We start from the raw sequence: 17,800 nt of genomic DNA on the forward strand, positions 1-17,800 counted from the left end.
AACTCAGGGGGACCAACATGCCATTTTTGTCTCAAGAAAGGGCATGTGAAAGCTAAATACTGCAAGTTAAAAAACAAGCTTGTCATATTTGCCCACTCAAGGGATGTTTCCTAAGGTAATAACATCATGACCTGTAAAGTTCACAACAAGCAGGGAGTCTCCCCAAGAGGGTGAGTTGGGTGATGGAAAGCTAGATTCTTTGCTCGAGGGTAAAGTGTCCCATGTTCATCCACAGAGGCAGGGAAGTCAATTATTATCCTTTAGGGATTTTGGGGTGACTGTTGGCCAATAACCTGTCCTTTCCCCCCAGATAGTTTGATGAATGCCAAGGTCAGGGGCTCGACAAAAGGTATTTACCCATGCCCTTGTATAGGGTTGATTTAAAATGCGACATAATCACAGGTTTGGTTGGTTGAAACCTTTTCTAATGTCTTGGATGGGGGTGATGGTAAATTATTTAGCAGATCCATCTTAGTTAAAGCCCAACTGGCAGACCCTGATCTGAGGAGCTTGTCTCAGGCAGCGGCTGAAAAGGTCCCTGAATGTTATTACATCAAGGATCACATTTTAATGAGGAAGTTTAGGCCTGCCTGGAGGCCAGCTGAAGAGGACTCTGTAGTCCACCAAATGGCTGTCCCTCCATGCTACCACAGTAAGGTTCTGAGGATTGGCCATGATATCCCAATTGCAGGTCATGTGGGTATTCGGACAAATCACAAAGATTTTGGCGCATTTTTATTGGTCAAATTGTTGTTGATTTCTGTAACACATGTCACTCTTGTCAAGTGGTTGGGAAGTCCCAGCCTTCGATCAAACCAGCCCCATTAATCTTGATTCCGGCATTTGAAGAACCCTTCAGTAGGATTCTAGTGGATTGTGTGGGACCCTTACCAGAGAGGAAATCGGGTCGTAGATATCTCCTGACCATTGTGGACCTTGAAGACTATGATTAAGGCTTATCCTCTCAAATACAGTCAGGATTGAGGTCAAGGGATAATGTTTGTATTATTCGTGACTAGAGACTCACCAAACAAGTCAACTGGTTTTAGTTCCTTCGAACTGGTCGATGGGTATGAGATTAAGGGCCCCCTTAAACTTTTTAAGGAGAAATTCTTGGCTCAGGAGGAGACCAACATCCTCAATCATGTATTCAAGTTCCAGGAAAGGCTCTCAAAAGCTTGTGAGGTGGCGAGAGAACACCTTAAGACTTCTCAACAAGTAACGAAAGCACAAATGGACAGAGCCCCAAAGGCACATCATTTTACCCCAGGAGATAAGTTATTAGTATCATTAGCTTTGCTGGTGATTTTTTTGTTCACTCTTTATTGAATGTTCATGTTAGTGTCCAATGTTGTACTCACCACTCTATGGAACTTGGTTCAGCTGACCCTCCCTTCTGTGCATTGTAAAGGACATTGTCCAAGATCACTCTCAACAGGGATAATTGAAAAGTTATCGATGAACTCAAAGCTCCATAAGGTCTCTGCCAGCCAACACCCTGAGTTGGACTCACAACTGGACAGTACTGACAGTGACCTTTAGACCTCTCATCTTCTTACCTTGACTGACTATCCCCACCAGCAACTCCTCTCTCCCACCACACCCAGGACACCAGGCCCTTCCCACTTCACTCCTCCATGTCCAAAACCCACCCTCAGTCCTCCCTTGGATCACTCTTCCATTGCTTCCTGCTCCTGACCCCACTCCAGACAAACATCACCACCCCCACCACCCCCAGCCCGGGTCACCCACCCCACCCCTCACCACTGACTCATCCTTGCTGGCCGAGCCTCCATGTAAGCTGCCATTTTCCTTCTCCCCTCTCTTGTGCTGTGGAGCTAAACGAGGAAAACTGCTACCTTACACACAACTACACAAAGCAGACTGGTACACACCACCTTTGAACGATTGTGAACCGGTGCCACAAGATTCACACACACTATTAACTACAACCCGAGGGTAGGACTTGAGTAGAAACTGTCTCATGCTAATGAGAATTCATGGCATGCAAATATTTTGTAAATATGAACTCACCACAAGCTGGAATAAGGTTCAACAAGCCAATAACTTTATCTCTGTGTCTCAACCCAGCATCAGGATATCAAAATTTCACATCCTGCCTGGTTCAGTCACCCCACACACCATGTTTCCCGCTCTGGCAGGTTCCATTAAATCCCCCCCATGTGACAAATTGTACTAGTCTATATAGACCCCAATCCACTGATGTTCCCAGAAAAGTTCAAAGCCAAGAACCAAAGGCCGTTTCAGTGGAGTTTGACGCTATAGCCATTTACACTAAACATTTTGCATGTTGCCAGTCAGAACAATGTGATTGCAGATGCCCTGTCAAGACACAGGCAGTTTATGTCTGGAGGTGTAACAGCTTGGAAATAAGCAGAGAGAGAAAGCTACCAGGAGCTGTAGACCATTAAGCAAGAAGGCAGTCAAGTCCATGCGTGAGCTGGGGGGGCCCACAACTGCGAGGTGCTTAAGGAGAGGTCAGCTAGCCAAAGGCTAATGGAAGAACCCCATGAAATCTTATTCCATGGAAAGTAGCAGGCAAACTGAGGAGAATTCAAGTGAATTCCTAACAGCTGCGGCACACCTTAGTTTTGTCCTAGGAAAAGTGAAGGAACCTTCAAGATCCTGGAAGATATAGGGGGAAACTTGGGTGGAAATTTAAATAAAACCAGGAGTGACCCGTTAAGATTTTCGGGCTTAAAAGTGTTTACGCAATAGTGTTAAGTTGGTAGTACTTGTTTTGTTTAATTCATGTACAGTAAAAGTTTTTGTTAAGACATGATAGCCTGTGGCATAATTCTTTCAGTTAATAACTGGGAATTCGAATTTCTATTTAAAAGTTAATAATCTCCCTCAAGATCATAACACTGTTACCAATCCTTGGTCACTGCTCTTGTTTATAATGATTCCATTATAATAATGTTAAGGAAACAAATCAAATTTAATTTGTCAGTCTTCCTTTGAGCTGCTCATCTTTCAGACACCACCTTACTTGAAACTTCTATTTCTTTAAATACATTTTCCAACATCCCTAAAAATCCAACTTCAGTGTTGGAGAGACTACCCATAGTCTCCTCCTTGAATACAGAAAAGAATAATCCATTTTGTACATCTGCAATCATTTGATGTATCATTAACCCAGTGGGCTGATTTGGTCTACTACTGTTCCTATGTTCCTTTGGGATTTTTCAATAGCCCCATGATTTTTTTCACATGCTTATTGCACCTACGTTGAAATAAATACTTGCCATTTCTTTCAAACCTAATATTATGTTTTAGCTCTCCTGACAAATCTTTAAAACTACTTTATTATTGTTTTCTTGGTCCACTATTTTACTTGTGGCTTCATACTTCAGGATTATTTTCTGTCCTTATGCCTGCATTACTTCCATTGTTGTCCATACTGATTTTTATATTACCCTGCTTCTGTAGTGGCACATTTTCATTCTCTACACTTTGTGTTGTGGATCACCTTTAGAAATATTTTTCTTCCAAGGTATTCTCTTTTAATTATGTTCTCCAGTTTCATCTCTGCCCCTCAATGCTTACTTTCCAAAAGCTGAGTTCATAGGTTTCTTCCTCCCACTCTAATCTACATAAAACGTGGTTTCACTTTACTAACGTCAAGCCTAGTAACCAAGAACTCTTCCAGATAAAAGGCTACACCCCTTTCGAATTTGCTGTTTTTATCTCTACGAAGAAATTGTGTCCCTACAGATCTATCCATTCCATTCATCCACTTCATTATTCACCAGGTCTCCTTGTGATGTCTATGATCTATGATAGCAAAAGCTCATCCTCCAGCAAGAGCATCCAGGTCTTACATTGTATTCCCAAGATGTTCCAGCAAAACTCTAGCCAAAGATAGCTTTGTCATCCAGTCCCCAAATCTGAGTAAATTTTTCCCTTTACATAACAAGCGGCTATTTATTTTTGTGAAAGATCAGCAAATGGCTCACAATCCTCTTTTATGTGTCCCATGACTATGTAAATGTAAACAGTCAAACTCTTTATGCCATAGTCATTGCTTAACTAACCATCTTATACCTTACCAGCTCATGGGAGTTTTGCTAGGCTGCTCCTTTTCTGGCCTCATCTAGAATGGATTGAACATCCGGCTTGCTAAGCAGATCATTCGTGGGACAAAGTGACACCTCATCTCCTCACTAATTTAATGGCATACTTTCATTCGCAAGTCCATAAAATGATCACCACCCATGCCTAGCTGCTTGAGAGTTTACACTCCATATTAAGCAACCAGATTCTTAAATCATCTGGAACTATTTTCATAGTCATCTCCCTTAACATTAGACAGCAACAATCTGTTACATGTTACCTAGCAAGCCACATGTAATTCAGCTAGATAAGTATTTCTCTACAAGCACTGCCTAGATTCTCTTAGATTGTTAAAAAAAATTGCATGTACACTTGGGGCATTAAATAATCTTTCCTGAGGATAATTTGTTTTACAATATCTTAGTCCATGGAATTGGCAGGATCAACACAAAAATACAAGTTTTTTTTTGCTTAGTGATATAATGAGTTGGCTGACATACAACTGAAAGGTCCAGATTAAAATTATCATTTAACCTCCACTACTACCCCCCACCAACTAACACCCACCAATTCTTTAAAATTTAGGCTTAGGTTTGATTTAATAAAATTATGGGATCCAGATATCCACAACCCCACTTAGTTGACTTGCTACTGATGTGCATTATACTTTCGGTTTGAGTGTGTGACGAGGCTTTTTCGCCCTCTTGTTTGCTTTAAATTTGTGTCATTCCCTCTCTTCTTGCAGTCTGCGTTCCTCTCTTCTTTTGCTTTTTTCCCCTTTCTACATTGCTTAAGCTTCAAGTGAAACCCATTCTCTTCAGCTATCAGCTCTACTAAGTCAAGTTTGAACTTCTTTTGAGTTGGACATTTTTTAAAAATTGCTTCTACTTTTAAATTTTAAAGGTTTAAAAATTGTCTTTATCATCAGCGTAACTCAGTAAATTTGCTCATCGTTTGAAGTTTATGAGAAACAACATCAAAGCAAACTCATGAGCATCATAACAACCTTCTCATCTCTCACTCCTCTTATAAAACTTGCATGAATGCACTCCTCCTCCTCCCTCAGTTATCATGCCCTAAGAGGGCAGTGGTAACCAGGGACTTCCACTGGATTGGTCCATCATTTTATGCCCTGGCAAAGTACTGCAGTGGTTTGCCATTGCCTTCTATAGAATAGCTGACCAGGAAACTCCTGTTCTTATCACTTGCCATCAGGCATTATAGAAGGATTTACAAGCTGATAATCAACCATTTTGGCCACGTTATGAAAGCACCTGCCATGGCCATCAAATCCTGGAGTGGACCTTGAACCCAGAGCTTCTGGTCCAGAAGTAGGGTCTCTACCAATGTGCTACAAGAACTCCCTTGTGAATGCACTACACTTAATAAAAAAATTAGTTACTTTTTTGTAATAAATCTCCTGCATGGCTTTGTGGTTAAGTGTGCATTACAGATCAGGATCAGTCCAGGTCCAATCAATGGTCTGTGTAATGCTATTGTTCTGCACATGGCACAGTTAAAACTAGATATCCAGAAGTTGATACCCTGCTCCTCCACAGCCGATGCTGTTGCAGTCTTCGCTAATGGAACCTACACAGAAGTCACTTTAATAGTGTGAAGCCAGGCCAATATGCACTGCAAAGTCATGAAAATGTTGGGGCTTGTAGAATAAGGAATAACTCTTAATGACATAGTAGTGACAATTGCTGCTAAAAAGTTCTCTGGCCCTGAAAAGTTAATTTATAAGTGTCGAATCTCATACTCTCCGAACAAAATTAATGTTGCAGATGTAAGAAAATCTTGTAGTCTTTTTTTAATGTCCCTCCCTTAATCTCACATGGTTATGCCAATCGTTATTTCCCTTCCTATATAATGATTTAAATGTAATTTAGACTTCCAGCTTTCAAGTTTACTTGACCCAGTGAGGATTCTTCAGTTTGATTGTTTGAGGAGCCTCCATGCTGCTTGACTGCTCACAGATGTCATATATCCCCTGCATAGGAATTGATGCCCAAAAATTAGAAATCTTCACTGACAAGCCTATGAATGGCTTCTGGACAACTATACCTGCGGTGAACAGTGAAGGCCATTCCTTTGATACTCAAAGCAAAATCTGGGCTTCTATCCCATTCAATATTACAACAGAACATGTTGCCATGAGATTTGCATTTAGATTCTGGGAATGACATTTTATTACAGATGTACAAGTACCATCTCAAACATATTTTATTACCCGTTGTAAATTTTCCTTTCCTAGTTCGTGCTGTTTGGAAAGTCGTGCTTCCTCCTGCTGTGCATTCTCCACAATTGCTTTCTCTAAGTCACTTTGTGCTGCTCCAGCTTTGGCTCCTGTCTCTGTGGTATATCTTTTTGCCATCTCCTCTTCATACTCATCTTTTGATTGTCTGGGGAAAATATAGAAATGCATATGTCTAAAAATAAATGCACATTATTTAGGTAGCAGTAGTTCTCATGCATCAAATTAAATTTTCAACAAGGCACTGGAATCTTGGGAATTAAAGGAATGAAATTTCCAAGAGGTTTTCATCCTGTGCCACATGGCGTCACCTTCCTGTATTCTTCAAATAATGCAACCATCTTGAGTTTTTGACAGAAGACGTAAGTAGTAAGACAAAGTGAAAACAACAAATCAATATTCTGTTTTAAAAAAGCTTTAGGACACAAGCTTTTATTTTAAAAGATTGTCCTTCTCTTGAATACCTGGATATATTGAAAAGATGCAAAATGGGCCAGATTTTGCCATCCCAACGTTCAGCAAACCTGCATAGGGCAACTGAAAATAGAGATGGGAATAGGGAGGGAACTGGTGTGGGAAACGTGACAGGTTGTGACACGAAGCGCCCTGAAAGTGATGTTGGATTCAGCCTTTTAAATGTCTGCTTCAATTTTGAATTTCCCCAAATTTGAAATCTTCAGAGAGGCGGATGGGTTTCTGAAGCCCGTGTGAAACATGTTAGGTCAGCCAATTAATAAACCTTGGGGCAAGCCTGTGTTGGAGTCAGGAACCTTTTGTCAAATAAGTTGAAAAAGTGTTGCCAAGTTCAAATGTCATAATTAGATACTGTATGCAAAGTTAAGTATGTTTTAATGCAGTGATTGATCATAGGACTCTGTCCTTAAAAGGTAAGTGACCATTAACTAGAATCGTCTAAGTATTCAGATGTATTAGAGTACTTTCTCCAGTGGATAAAGGACTCATGTATTCAACAGCATTGAGAATCATATATTAATGTGCCATCTGAAACCTATGTTTTAATTTTTACATTGATTTAAAGTCCAGGCATCTGTTGAGCCTTTGAAAAAACTGAATAAGCAGGTGTTATATTATTTGCTCCTTTAGTATGTAACTGATACAGGAGTCAGAGTAATACAAACAACCTACAACAAATATGTAGATTCTTTATTTTAACTTGAACCAGAGCATATATTCACACCACAAGTACTGCATTTACACACTTCTTACTCCGTTAGCCTATACCCACAACTCTTGGGTCATGTCAGACGTGATGTCACTTCCTTCTGTAGCTCTCCATTTACAGGGCGGAATTTTCCCATCCTGCCCGTGGCGGGTTTCATGGCGGGCAGGAGCGGAGAGTCCAGCAGCAGGCAAGAAGTTGAAAATCCGCCGGCATAAAAACAGCTTGCAATTCTCCTGATGGTGGGTTTATGGCAGGTCAGTTATCCCACCACTTGTGGCGTGAATGAATTTGCATTCATCAAAATCTCATGAATGCTCATTAAAACAGCTGCTCACTGGAATCTTGTCACATCTTCCAATCTTTCATCACGCTAGCAGGAAATTACATCAACCTCAAACCTGTTTGAAAAGGGGTGGTGTACACAAGTCAGACATGAGTTTGCTGGTAACTTCTAGGTGAGTGCAACATACATAGCCTACCTGCCTTAGCGCTGCGCCAGTCTTATCCCGAAGAACATCACTATGCTGTGGCTCATGTAGGCCTCCACTTTCAGAAACTAGCACTTCAACTGGGGGTGGGCTGTGAGGCTGGGGTGGGGTTGATGAACACAAGGTGGACAATGCGGAGGGACGGCTGTGAAATGACAGTGAGGAGGAAGGGCGAACACGAGGGAGCCTTTCTGGGGTCGCCCTCTAACTTCTTGTGGCTGCAGGAGTGAACAGGAGTCTACTTAGAAAGAAAGGAAGACCTCCTTGCAATGAAAATCACTGAAAGCCAATGGCTTCATTAGCACTGTTAAAGCACTACTCAGAACTCAGTGACTTCACATCACAGTTGCTCCATCTCCATAGTAACACATAGGAATTTAGAATCCTGAAATGTAGACAATAGTTAAGGAGGCACAGCTGTATCATATATGGCATTCCATCAATGAAGGTCTGTCACCTGTTGACCAGGTTTGATACTCCGAACGAGCCAAAAGGCATCCACACACAGCAGACACATGGGAACTCCACCACCTGGAAGTTCCCCTCCAAGCCACTCACCATCCTGACTTGGAAATATATCACCTTCCCTCACAGTCGCTGGGCCAAAATCCTGGAACCCCTTCCCCAAGAGCACTGTGGGCATACCTACCCTACAGGGACTGCAGCGGTTCAAGAAGGCAGCTCACCGCCAGCTTCTCAAGGGCAATTAGGGATGGACAATAAATGCTGGCCTAGCCAGTGACGCCCAAATCCCGTAAATGCATAAAAATAAAACTGATTGGTCATTAATATGCCACATCAGAAATTGGAGCACAGAGCTAGGTTGGGTCACTCATCTCAATTAAACTTTAATATCCCACGCAAGGCTCAAGATGTTACATATCTATGATGCCATCTTGGTAACCTCTATGTGTATGCTAGTGTCTCAAGAACAAGGCAGCATCAGCCACCTTGCAAGTAGGGCAGGAAAAACTATGAACCCTTACAGTTTCCATACGTTTCATCTTCTGAGCTTCACTTTCTTCCCCCTTGAATCATTAATGTCTTCAATGTTTCCTTTCAGAGAAAAGGCAAAAGCACATATGGATCCAGGGCTCAATGCTGCCTTTGTCAGGGTCCTAATGCAATGGAGGAGGAAGGGACGACTCCGCACGCAGCTCCAGCAGGAGAGACATGCCTCAAGCAGAGTCTGAGCATGAACACGAGGGTCAGGAGGAGAGACAAAGACAACGGGGGTGACTCGCCAGACCTAGGGCTTTTGGTAGAAGAGTCTATGTTTACAAATGAGTGAGAGGCAATGTCATGCACATCTGCGCTTGTCCCGAGTTCTGGTACATCACATATGCCACATTCTTCGTGAAGACCTGATACCACGTGGAGTTGGAGGGAATCCCCTGCCAGTGGCTTTGAAGGTGATTGCAGTGCTAAATTTCTTTGCCTTTGGTTCTTTCCAAGGATCAACAGTGGGTCCTGTGCAGCATAACTCAGTCTGCAACACGTCGATGCATTGAGGCCACAGATGCCCTTTACAGGAAGCCTATCATTATGTAAGGTTTGCTCTAGGCAAAGATAGCCTGGCTGCAAGATTCACTGGCTTCGCCACCATCTCAAGATTCCCAAGAGTGCAGGGTACAATAGACTGAACCCATGTGGCTATACAGGCTCCACGGCAGTAGCTGCTAATGTTTATAAACTGCAGGGCTATCATTGAATCACTGTACAACTGGTGTGTGATCACCATAAGTACATACTGCACATTTGTGCATGATACCCTGGGAGTTGCCATGACTCCTACACCCTGAGTCACTCCCAGGTGCCTGAGATTTGCAAGGGGCCATTACATCTGTAGAGAAGACTGCTTGGAGACTGAAACACTGACTTATGACACTATTGTGTCACCCTCAGAGTCCTTCCGAGAAGAGGTACGACACTGCTCACAGCTCCACATGGTCCCTTATAGAGCAGACCATATGGCTTCTGAAGATGTGCTTCAGGTGCTTGCACCACTCAGGTGGCTCACTACAATACACTCCCGACAGGGTTTCCCACATCATCAGTGTGTTGCGTCCTTCACAATCTGGCAATGCAAAGAGGTGAACCCCAGCCAGAGATTAAATTGGAGGAGGATCAGAGCTCATTGGAGGAAGAAGATCCTGAGACCCAGGAACCTCAGGAGGCTGCAGAGGGTCAGTATGAGCGTGATCACACCATTGAGGAAAGAAGATGTGGGAGACGTGCCCACGATACGTTAATTGCTGACGGGTTTCAGGAAGAGTAAAGTGAGGGCATATGGCCACATCTCTCCTAGTCCCCAATTCATCTCAGGGGGTGTCCACCTACTTGCAGCAAGAACGAGTCCTGCATTCACACTTGAGTGTTCTGGCCTCATGAATCATGTCACGAAACTATCATATTTCCATAATATTATTGTGGGGTAAAGTAGGCTTATGTTTTTGTGTGTGGGGATGGTCCTGTCTGTGTAGCTGATTTAATTAGAGACGGATAGACTGCAAGGTTGAAATTATCAAAAGACTTAGGTGTAAAAGGGCATATGAAATGCTAATGAGGGAACTAGGGTAAAATCTCAGCAGATAGGGTGTAAATAAAATTTGCATTTTAAGATAGGTGGAGAGGTGTTTGGTTTTCAAAGAAACATGGTAGGATGCTTACAACTAACAAGATAAGTAAGGCAGGTTATTAAGTAGATTTTTCCAAGAATGCTGGCCATAATGACAACATAAAAGATTTTTATATTGTGGGAAAAGTAAATTTAAAGGAGGAGAAAGTGTATGAGGTATGCCTGAAATGTACACCGTGTGAAACAGACTTGGGGAAAAGCCTCCAGCCACTTTGCAGAAGTCTGCTGTTCCAGTAACCAAAGTTGTGTTAAAAGCCTTCAGAATTCCAGTGTCGAGTGGGTGCTTGTGGTAACCTTTTCTGGTTTGTTGTTATAAATTTAAGATCTATTTTGGACTGTTGCCTTAACACAGAATTTTGGGAACTGTTATAATATTAAGTAACCGTGTAATTGTCATCTTGTGTATGTGTTTTATATTTTTCCTTTTGTTAATAAATGTTTTAATTTAATGTTTAAAATCTCTAAATGTGTTAATGGACTCCTCACTTCTGAATTCAGTGCACAAATCTTGTTGTAATAAATACAAATTGCAAAACTGTTGTGAAAGCCTGGCCAAGATTCCCTTGTGGATTTGGTCAGCCTGGCAAATACCACATGCCATATCATAACAATTACCAGGCCGTGATCTTTGGTCTGTGGGGCCCTGTGAACTGAGAGTCCATTTAGGAACAAGAGCGATGCGAGAGAAGGTTTGAAGCCTTCGCCGCCATCTAATGATGCAAACACTGTTGCAACTGAGATGTGGATGTGCCTAGGGATCTCCTCCTCCTGTGCATGTCTTTTCTTCTGCCACTAGAATGTCAATAATGATGAGCTGCCCTCACTCAAAAATGTTCCATGAGGAAGAACGGTTGGAAACGCTGACATCACATACTTAAAATAAAGATTTAAACACATCTCTCTGACATCACACAAGGGTGCTGAGACTAGTTCAACTGAGGTTGACATCACAGGAACGTGAATCTCACAGTGGGACACTATCATTGCGTGGGAAGATGGCTAAACCACGAAAGAAGAGGATTCCAAAGAACAAAATCACAATGCCTTCAGTTGCCCAAAACATTCATATAACCATCAAATGTATTCACAAAAGTGCAACTTCTTTACATGTATAGCACACCCATGACCCAAAAGAGACATCCATTTTTCTTAATTTTCCTAACTCTACCGCTACACCTGGGTGCAGCCCTGACATCCGCAGCAGAGGTGGAGGCAGCCTGCTGACTGCTATGCCCTGACATCTGCGATGACATTGTTGGACATCTTCTGGTGGCCCCCTGGAAGGCCCCGGCCTGATAAGGGTGACCTGCTCAGGGGCACCCTGAGAAGCTGGAGTGGATGGGTCACAGGCAGAGAGGGCTGAGAGTGGCTGCACACCCTTGCAGTGTCCTGAGAGGAGGCCCCCCACTAGGTGTCCGGCTGATGCTCATCCACCCTGTGGGTGCTGGAGGGCCCCATCCTGGCTCCTGCAGGAGGTGGTGCACCTAGAGGGAGGTCAAGGTGCCTCGACACCATGTCCCCTACATCTTGATGGTGCTCACTAGGGTGTGTCCATGGAGTGCAGGGTCAAGCACACATTCAGCAAGACCAGCTGGACCAATGTCTCCACTGTGGTCATCAGCCTTCCCATGGTGACCTTGAGACGCTCACATGTCAGAGCCAAGACATCAGACAGAACATAGACGGACTCCTCCATCGTTCGCTCGAGTCTGCTGAGTGACTGTCAAATCTCTGCCTGATGTTCTGCCGCCTCTCACTGCATCTCTAGCATCAAGTTGGCAGCCACTTCCAGAGGCTCATCATTTGACTCGGGCTGAGCGAGTGGCTGGTCTCCAGCAGCCCTCCGAGTGCCTGTGCTGTCCTTGCCTCGACTGCTATGGGGACGTGTCAGTGAGATGTTCTCCAAAAAGTGAACCTGAGCCCAATCTACAGCTGTGCCCACCGACATGTGTCTCTCTGAGCTGGTGGAGGGTGTGTAAGAAGGCTGTGGCATTTCTTCCAGACCTTCCTCTTCAGACGTGGTCTGGGGGCTTGCACTGGTGCTCGACTGGCTTGGGGGCCTCAATCTGCTGGCGCCTAGAAAATAGAGTTTCAGTTAATGAGCTTGAGCTATATAAGACTGCATGTGAGTCACTGGGATTATCAGGGTTTGATTAGGTGATGGAGCTGTGATCCGTACTAGGTTACTGGGAGAGGCCGATCTCCCCTTCCCCACAGAAGGGATTCCTGTCCTCCCCAGCCAGCTTGGCTGTAGCCTCCTCAAACTCTGAGGACAATGATGTCCGCTGTCCCTTCCCCGGTCTGCGATCTCTCGTGCCTGTTGTGTGCCAGCTTGGCCTGTATGAAGAAGAAAGGAAGGCATGTGATGAGAAGGAATGGAGCAGAGGTTGGGCGAGATGTATGTCGCCTGTGTGTAGTGAGCCTTCCCAGAAGGGCCAGAGGACGGAGTGTGAGCAACATGATAGACGGGATGGTGGTGATGTGAAAGTCTCGGTGAGAGAATAAGTGTTGATTTGTGTCCCCCACTAATGGTTATGTGAAATCTCTGAAGAGAGTAGCCATCTGAGTGCATGATGCCATGATGAGAGTTTGATATTGGAGGGAGTTGAAGGAAGACTTACCCAAGCGGAGCAGATGAGATCATTCATCCTCGTCCTGCACTGGATATCATTTTGGGGGAGGTTGTCAACAGCGATGACCTGCTGTGTGACAGCCTCCCAGGCCAGAGAGGTGGGGCTGCTGCGCTTCGAGTAGCAATGCCTGGGATACAGGAATTGCCTGTGTGCCTGTACTGCTCTGATCAAGGCCGGAAGGGTGAAGCAAGATACTGTCTTCTTCTTGAGGCTTTCGGTCTTCTTCTTCTGGTTGCAAGACATCTCTGCACGTGTCTGCAAAAGAGGTGGGCTTGAGTGAGTGAGATTGTGTGTTGGACTGGCCTTTAAATATGATGGCCGGACCTTCAACCCTGCCAACTGTCAGCGGGTGGACGAATCAGCTCCCAACTGCCAGGTAATTCGGCCCGATACTCACCTGTGCATAATTAATGGCCATCCAAGCACGGTATTGGGCGAGAGTTCCCGCCATTCCAGCCAGCAGGGTGGGTGCCATCTGCCACCGCACTTAGTCTCATAAATGGAAAATGCCTCCTACAGTCTCTAAGTGATCCACCAACACCCCCCTTTTTTTTCTTGAAAATAACAACGCATCCATTAATCAGAAAACATATGTACAATATACAATGATGTTGTGGTTCAGAGTAATTATACAGGAATAAAACAAAACATAATTTACAAGTACACAAAACTAAGAATCCCAAAAACATGTAGGGGGTCTACTTATTCAACATATCTTATGATCATAAATCTCTGCTCAGAACTGTAATCATCTTCACGATTCTTCTGATTCACTGACCACTCAGAACTTTTGTCAGCCTGTTCTTCATCTGTACACATGGCATCCATGTCCTCACCATCGAACCCTGTCTTTGATCTTGTCCATGACGCAACAGGGGTCAGATGTGGTAACATCGTATAATTCCGAGTTGACTTCAGTTCCATCTGAGAATTGCAACATCGGGTGTCTTGACCTCTTGGGCTGGTCACACACCTGAACAACCTCTACAGGATACCAGTTCCTAACAAATGATTGAGAACTCTGACCTTCTATCCTACTTGCAATCTTGTCCTCTTTGCCTATCATACGGCACCTTAATTTTCCCTTGTTTGGAAAGAAGTACACCTCTTACTGTTGAAAACTTAGAAAGATAATGACTGGGCAGGGTATCGTTCTTACGTGTCTCCCAAGTATCAACTCCGCTGGCGATGGTACACCCATGTTCGAAGGGGTAGCTTGGAGATGTAGCATGGCAACCATGACAACCTGTCTTGCTTAGCTACACTTTAAAATTAATGATTTGACAGTACGAACCATGCATTCAGCCAAACCATTAGACTTTGGATAATGTGACGATGACATCACATGACAGGCTCCCACTTGGCATACGTCTCAAAACAGTCTCCCAGCATATAGCAGCCCAGTATCAGAGAAAATTTTGTCTGGCATGTGTTACGACCAGGTGAGGAGGAGTGAACTGGCCCCCTCTATTCAGTCTCCTCAGTTGTTTGCAACCAAGGTTTTATTTAAATTTCTTTTCTCCATGGATGCCTTTTTCAAATCCAATTTTTTTTAAAAAAACTATCTATGCAGTGAACAATAAGGAACCAATTAAAGAGGTTTTCTTCAGCCAAATAAAGAGCCTATGGGCATTCCCCCTTGCCCTGTGCAGCAAACTATACTTAAAAGGACACCACTGCTATATCTCCAATTTCAAAATGGACTATTGGTTCTCCATCACAAGTATATGTGTAAGGTTAAAGGAAAACTTTCTGCTCCAAAAAATATTTGTTACAAAACAAAGGACAATGGGCATATACTGATTAATTTAAAGAATATCGAAGGCCATTATGTCAGAAAGTGATCCTTCCCTAACAGAAAATAGGGACACTTCATGGTATGATAGGTGCAACTATCTAAATTTTAGATCCCAACATCCTTTAATGTCAAAGCTAGAGTTGCGATAGAGAAGATATTTTACAACATTGGTGAGAAGTACAACACATTATCTTTTTTTAATCAGGTGAAAATCCATACACAACTAATTTTATTTTCCCCTGATTTTCTGAAACAGATACAAGTTGTTCTAAGCTGACTATCTATAGTGCAGTTAATGGAGTTAAATGTCCTAAAGTGCTTCACAGGGGCATTATAAAACAAAATATGACACTGGCTGATACAATGATTCCAAAACCAAGATTAACGAACGTGTTAAAAAAAGCAAAATACTGTGGATACTGGAAATCTGGGGGGGGGGGGGGAATTCCCCAAAAGCGAGAGTACGCTCTTTCGCACATGCGCACGATAGAGCACACATCTCCCTGGGGCTAAGTGCTGCCTCAGAGAGATCGCTGACAGTTGTATAAACATTAAAAATAGAAAAAAAAAATCCTTAACATATCCCCCTCATGTGACAATGTCACACGAGATGGGACATGTTAATAAATTTCATTAAAACTTTATTCAACTTTTTAAATCCCTACATGAAACCTCATGGATGAGGTTTCATGTTTTTCCTATTCTCCGCCGGGGCTCCTGGCCTGTCTGCCAACCTTAAGGTTGGATGGGCAGATCCTTTAATTGTTTTAATGATCCTGTCAATGACCTCAATTGGCCATTGACAGGTTGGCGGGCCCACAGCTGAATTTGCTGCGGGCCCGCCTTCCTGAAGATTTAAATGGGGTGGGTGACGTCGAGGAGAATCCCCGACGTCATCCTGCGTCATTTTGCGCGTCGGCGAGCAGACCCTGCCCCCTGCTCGCCGACGGCAAAATTCAGCCCATTAACTCTGTTTCTCTTTCCACGGATGCTGTAAGACCTGCTGAGTTTTTCCTGTATTTTCTGTTTTTATTGAAGAACATGTAGCCACTTTAGGATCTCTCAAGGTCACCCTTATAAATTCACATGTTCCCATTTATTTATAATTGTTCCCAGTAGCTGACTGTAAGTGTGAATCTTTACACTTAGGTTCCCACTTTTACAGTTCACACATTTTAATAAAATTGACATCAGCTATTGGAATTACTCTGTGGTACCACTGAAAATCGAAAATTTCTGTTTATGTGCAATGTAAAAAGCCAAAAGCAAATACTTATTTGATAAAGTAACGTAATTAAATTCTCTGTGGTAACACCTAAGCAAATGCCATAATTAGCTTCAGCATATCAATTTGTTACTTAGTGTAATAAATATAACAATACGAAAAGAGGTCCTTTAACAATTTAACCTACAGATCATTTGAATAAAAATAATTACTCAATCATAAATTATTGATACTAATTCTTCAGATACAATTAAACCTAAATCATCCAATCAAATGCCTAGCTTTACTAAAATCTGCTGATAGGTCATGTTACACAATTATTTTACCGTTCCAAATATCTAACCACCTTTCTGGTCACCAAACCAATTACCAATTCTTAATTAGTGTGCACAATTCAAAAATACAATTTGGCTGTTAAAGTTTCCAGGCTAAATTAGGAATTTATTACATCCTCAGGCTTAAATTTTAAGTTAAACTCAAACTTCTTTTTTAATCAAATGGACATTAGTTGCATGTTTTTAAAAAGATGAAACCTGTATTATATAATACACAGATGGAACTTAAACTTGTAGCCAGTAACTCAAACTTAACCAAGATAAGATTTGAGGCTCTGCAAAGATAAACTTTGTATCATTAAAAAAAAGTATGTAATGTATTCCACAAACTGTTCAAGTGCAGAAATGAACATTGTAATAACAGGATTTACTTTACTTGCATAGAGCAATTACAAGTAAACTTTTCATAATATTATAACCAGGACCTACTGACCTTATTAATAACCTCAGAAAGGTACCTTGTGCATCTTTTCACTTCCCACAAAAGCCATCTTTATGAACCAAGTGAGATACCTAATTAATAAGTTAACAGCAGGTAGTTTTGCACTGCGGCCTCTTAGGAATGAAATTGAATCTCATCAAATTTATTTGATGCAGTATCCTTATAACCAAGGGAGAGGATACTTATATCTGTACATAGTATTACATAGAATTTACAGCACAGTAACAAGCGATTCAGCTCAACTGGTCTATGCCAGAGTTTTTACCCTTCTACCCTCTAACCTTCTTCATCTAACTTTATCAACATTTTATCTTTTGTGTACTTATCTAGCTTCCCCTTAAATTAATCTATCCTATTAACATCAGCTACTCCATGTAGTAGAAGGTTTCACATTCTTACTGCCCTGTGTAAGAAGATGATTCTCCTGAATTCCCTATTTGACGTGTTAGTGAAAATCTTGTACTTATCATCCCTTTTGGCCTCCCCATAATTGGAGACATCCTCTATATACCCATCCCACCAAATCCCTCCAGAATCCCAAAGACCTCTTTCACTGCACGAAATAACTCTTTGCTTGAGAAATGAGCCTCAACGTGTTCATTCACAATGTTTACATGGGCAAACTGCATTATAAAAGTGGACAAAAGAGTTTAAATCAGGAATGGTTGGAGGAAGTGTTCTAAGAAATATGATAACTGGAAGTTAAATTTTGTAAATATGAGGC

At 42.5% G+C, this 17,800-nt stretch overlaps 1 protein-coding gene across 4 annotated transcripts in view; it reads right to left on the reverse strand.

Moving 5' to 3' along the window:
• Window positions 1-17,800, reverse strand: part of cfap36 (cilia and flagella associated protein 36) — a 137,646-nt gene that overhangs the window by 63,770 nt on the left and 56,076 nt on the right. For all 4 annotated transcript variants that reach the window (XM_078556967.1, XM_078556968.1, XM_078556965.1 and 1 more), the window contains exon 6: window positions 6,311-6,482. In XM_078556967.1, coding sequence (XP_078413093.1) covers window positions 6,311-6,482 — 172 coding nt within the window. The remainder of the gene's footprint in view (window positions 1-6,310; window positions 6,483-17,800) is intronic.

This window comes from Cetorhinus maximus, chromosome 14 (assembly GCF_964194155.1).
Source record: "Cetorhinus maximus chromosome 14, sCetMax3.hap1.1, whole genome shotgun sequence".
NCBI classification, from domain to species: domain Eukaryota; kingdom Metazoa; phylum Chordata; class Chondrichthyes; order Lamniformes; family Cetorhinidae; genus Cetorhinus; species Cetorhinus maximus.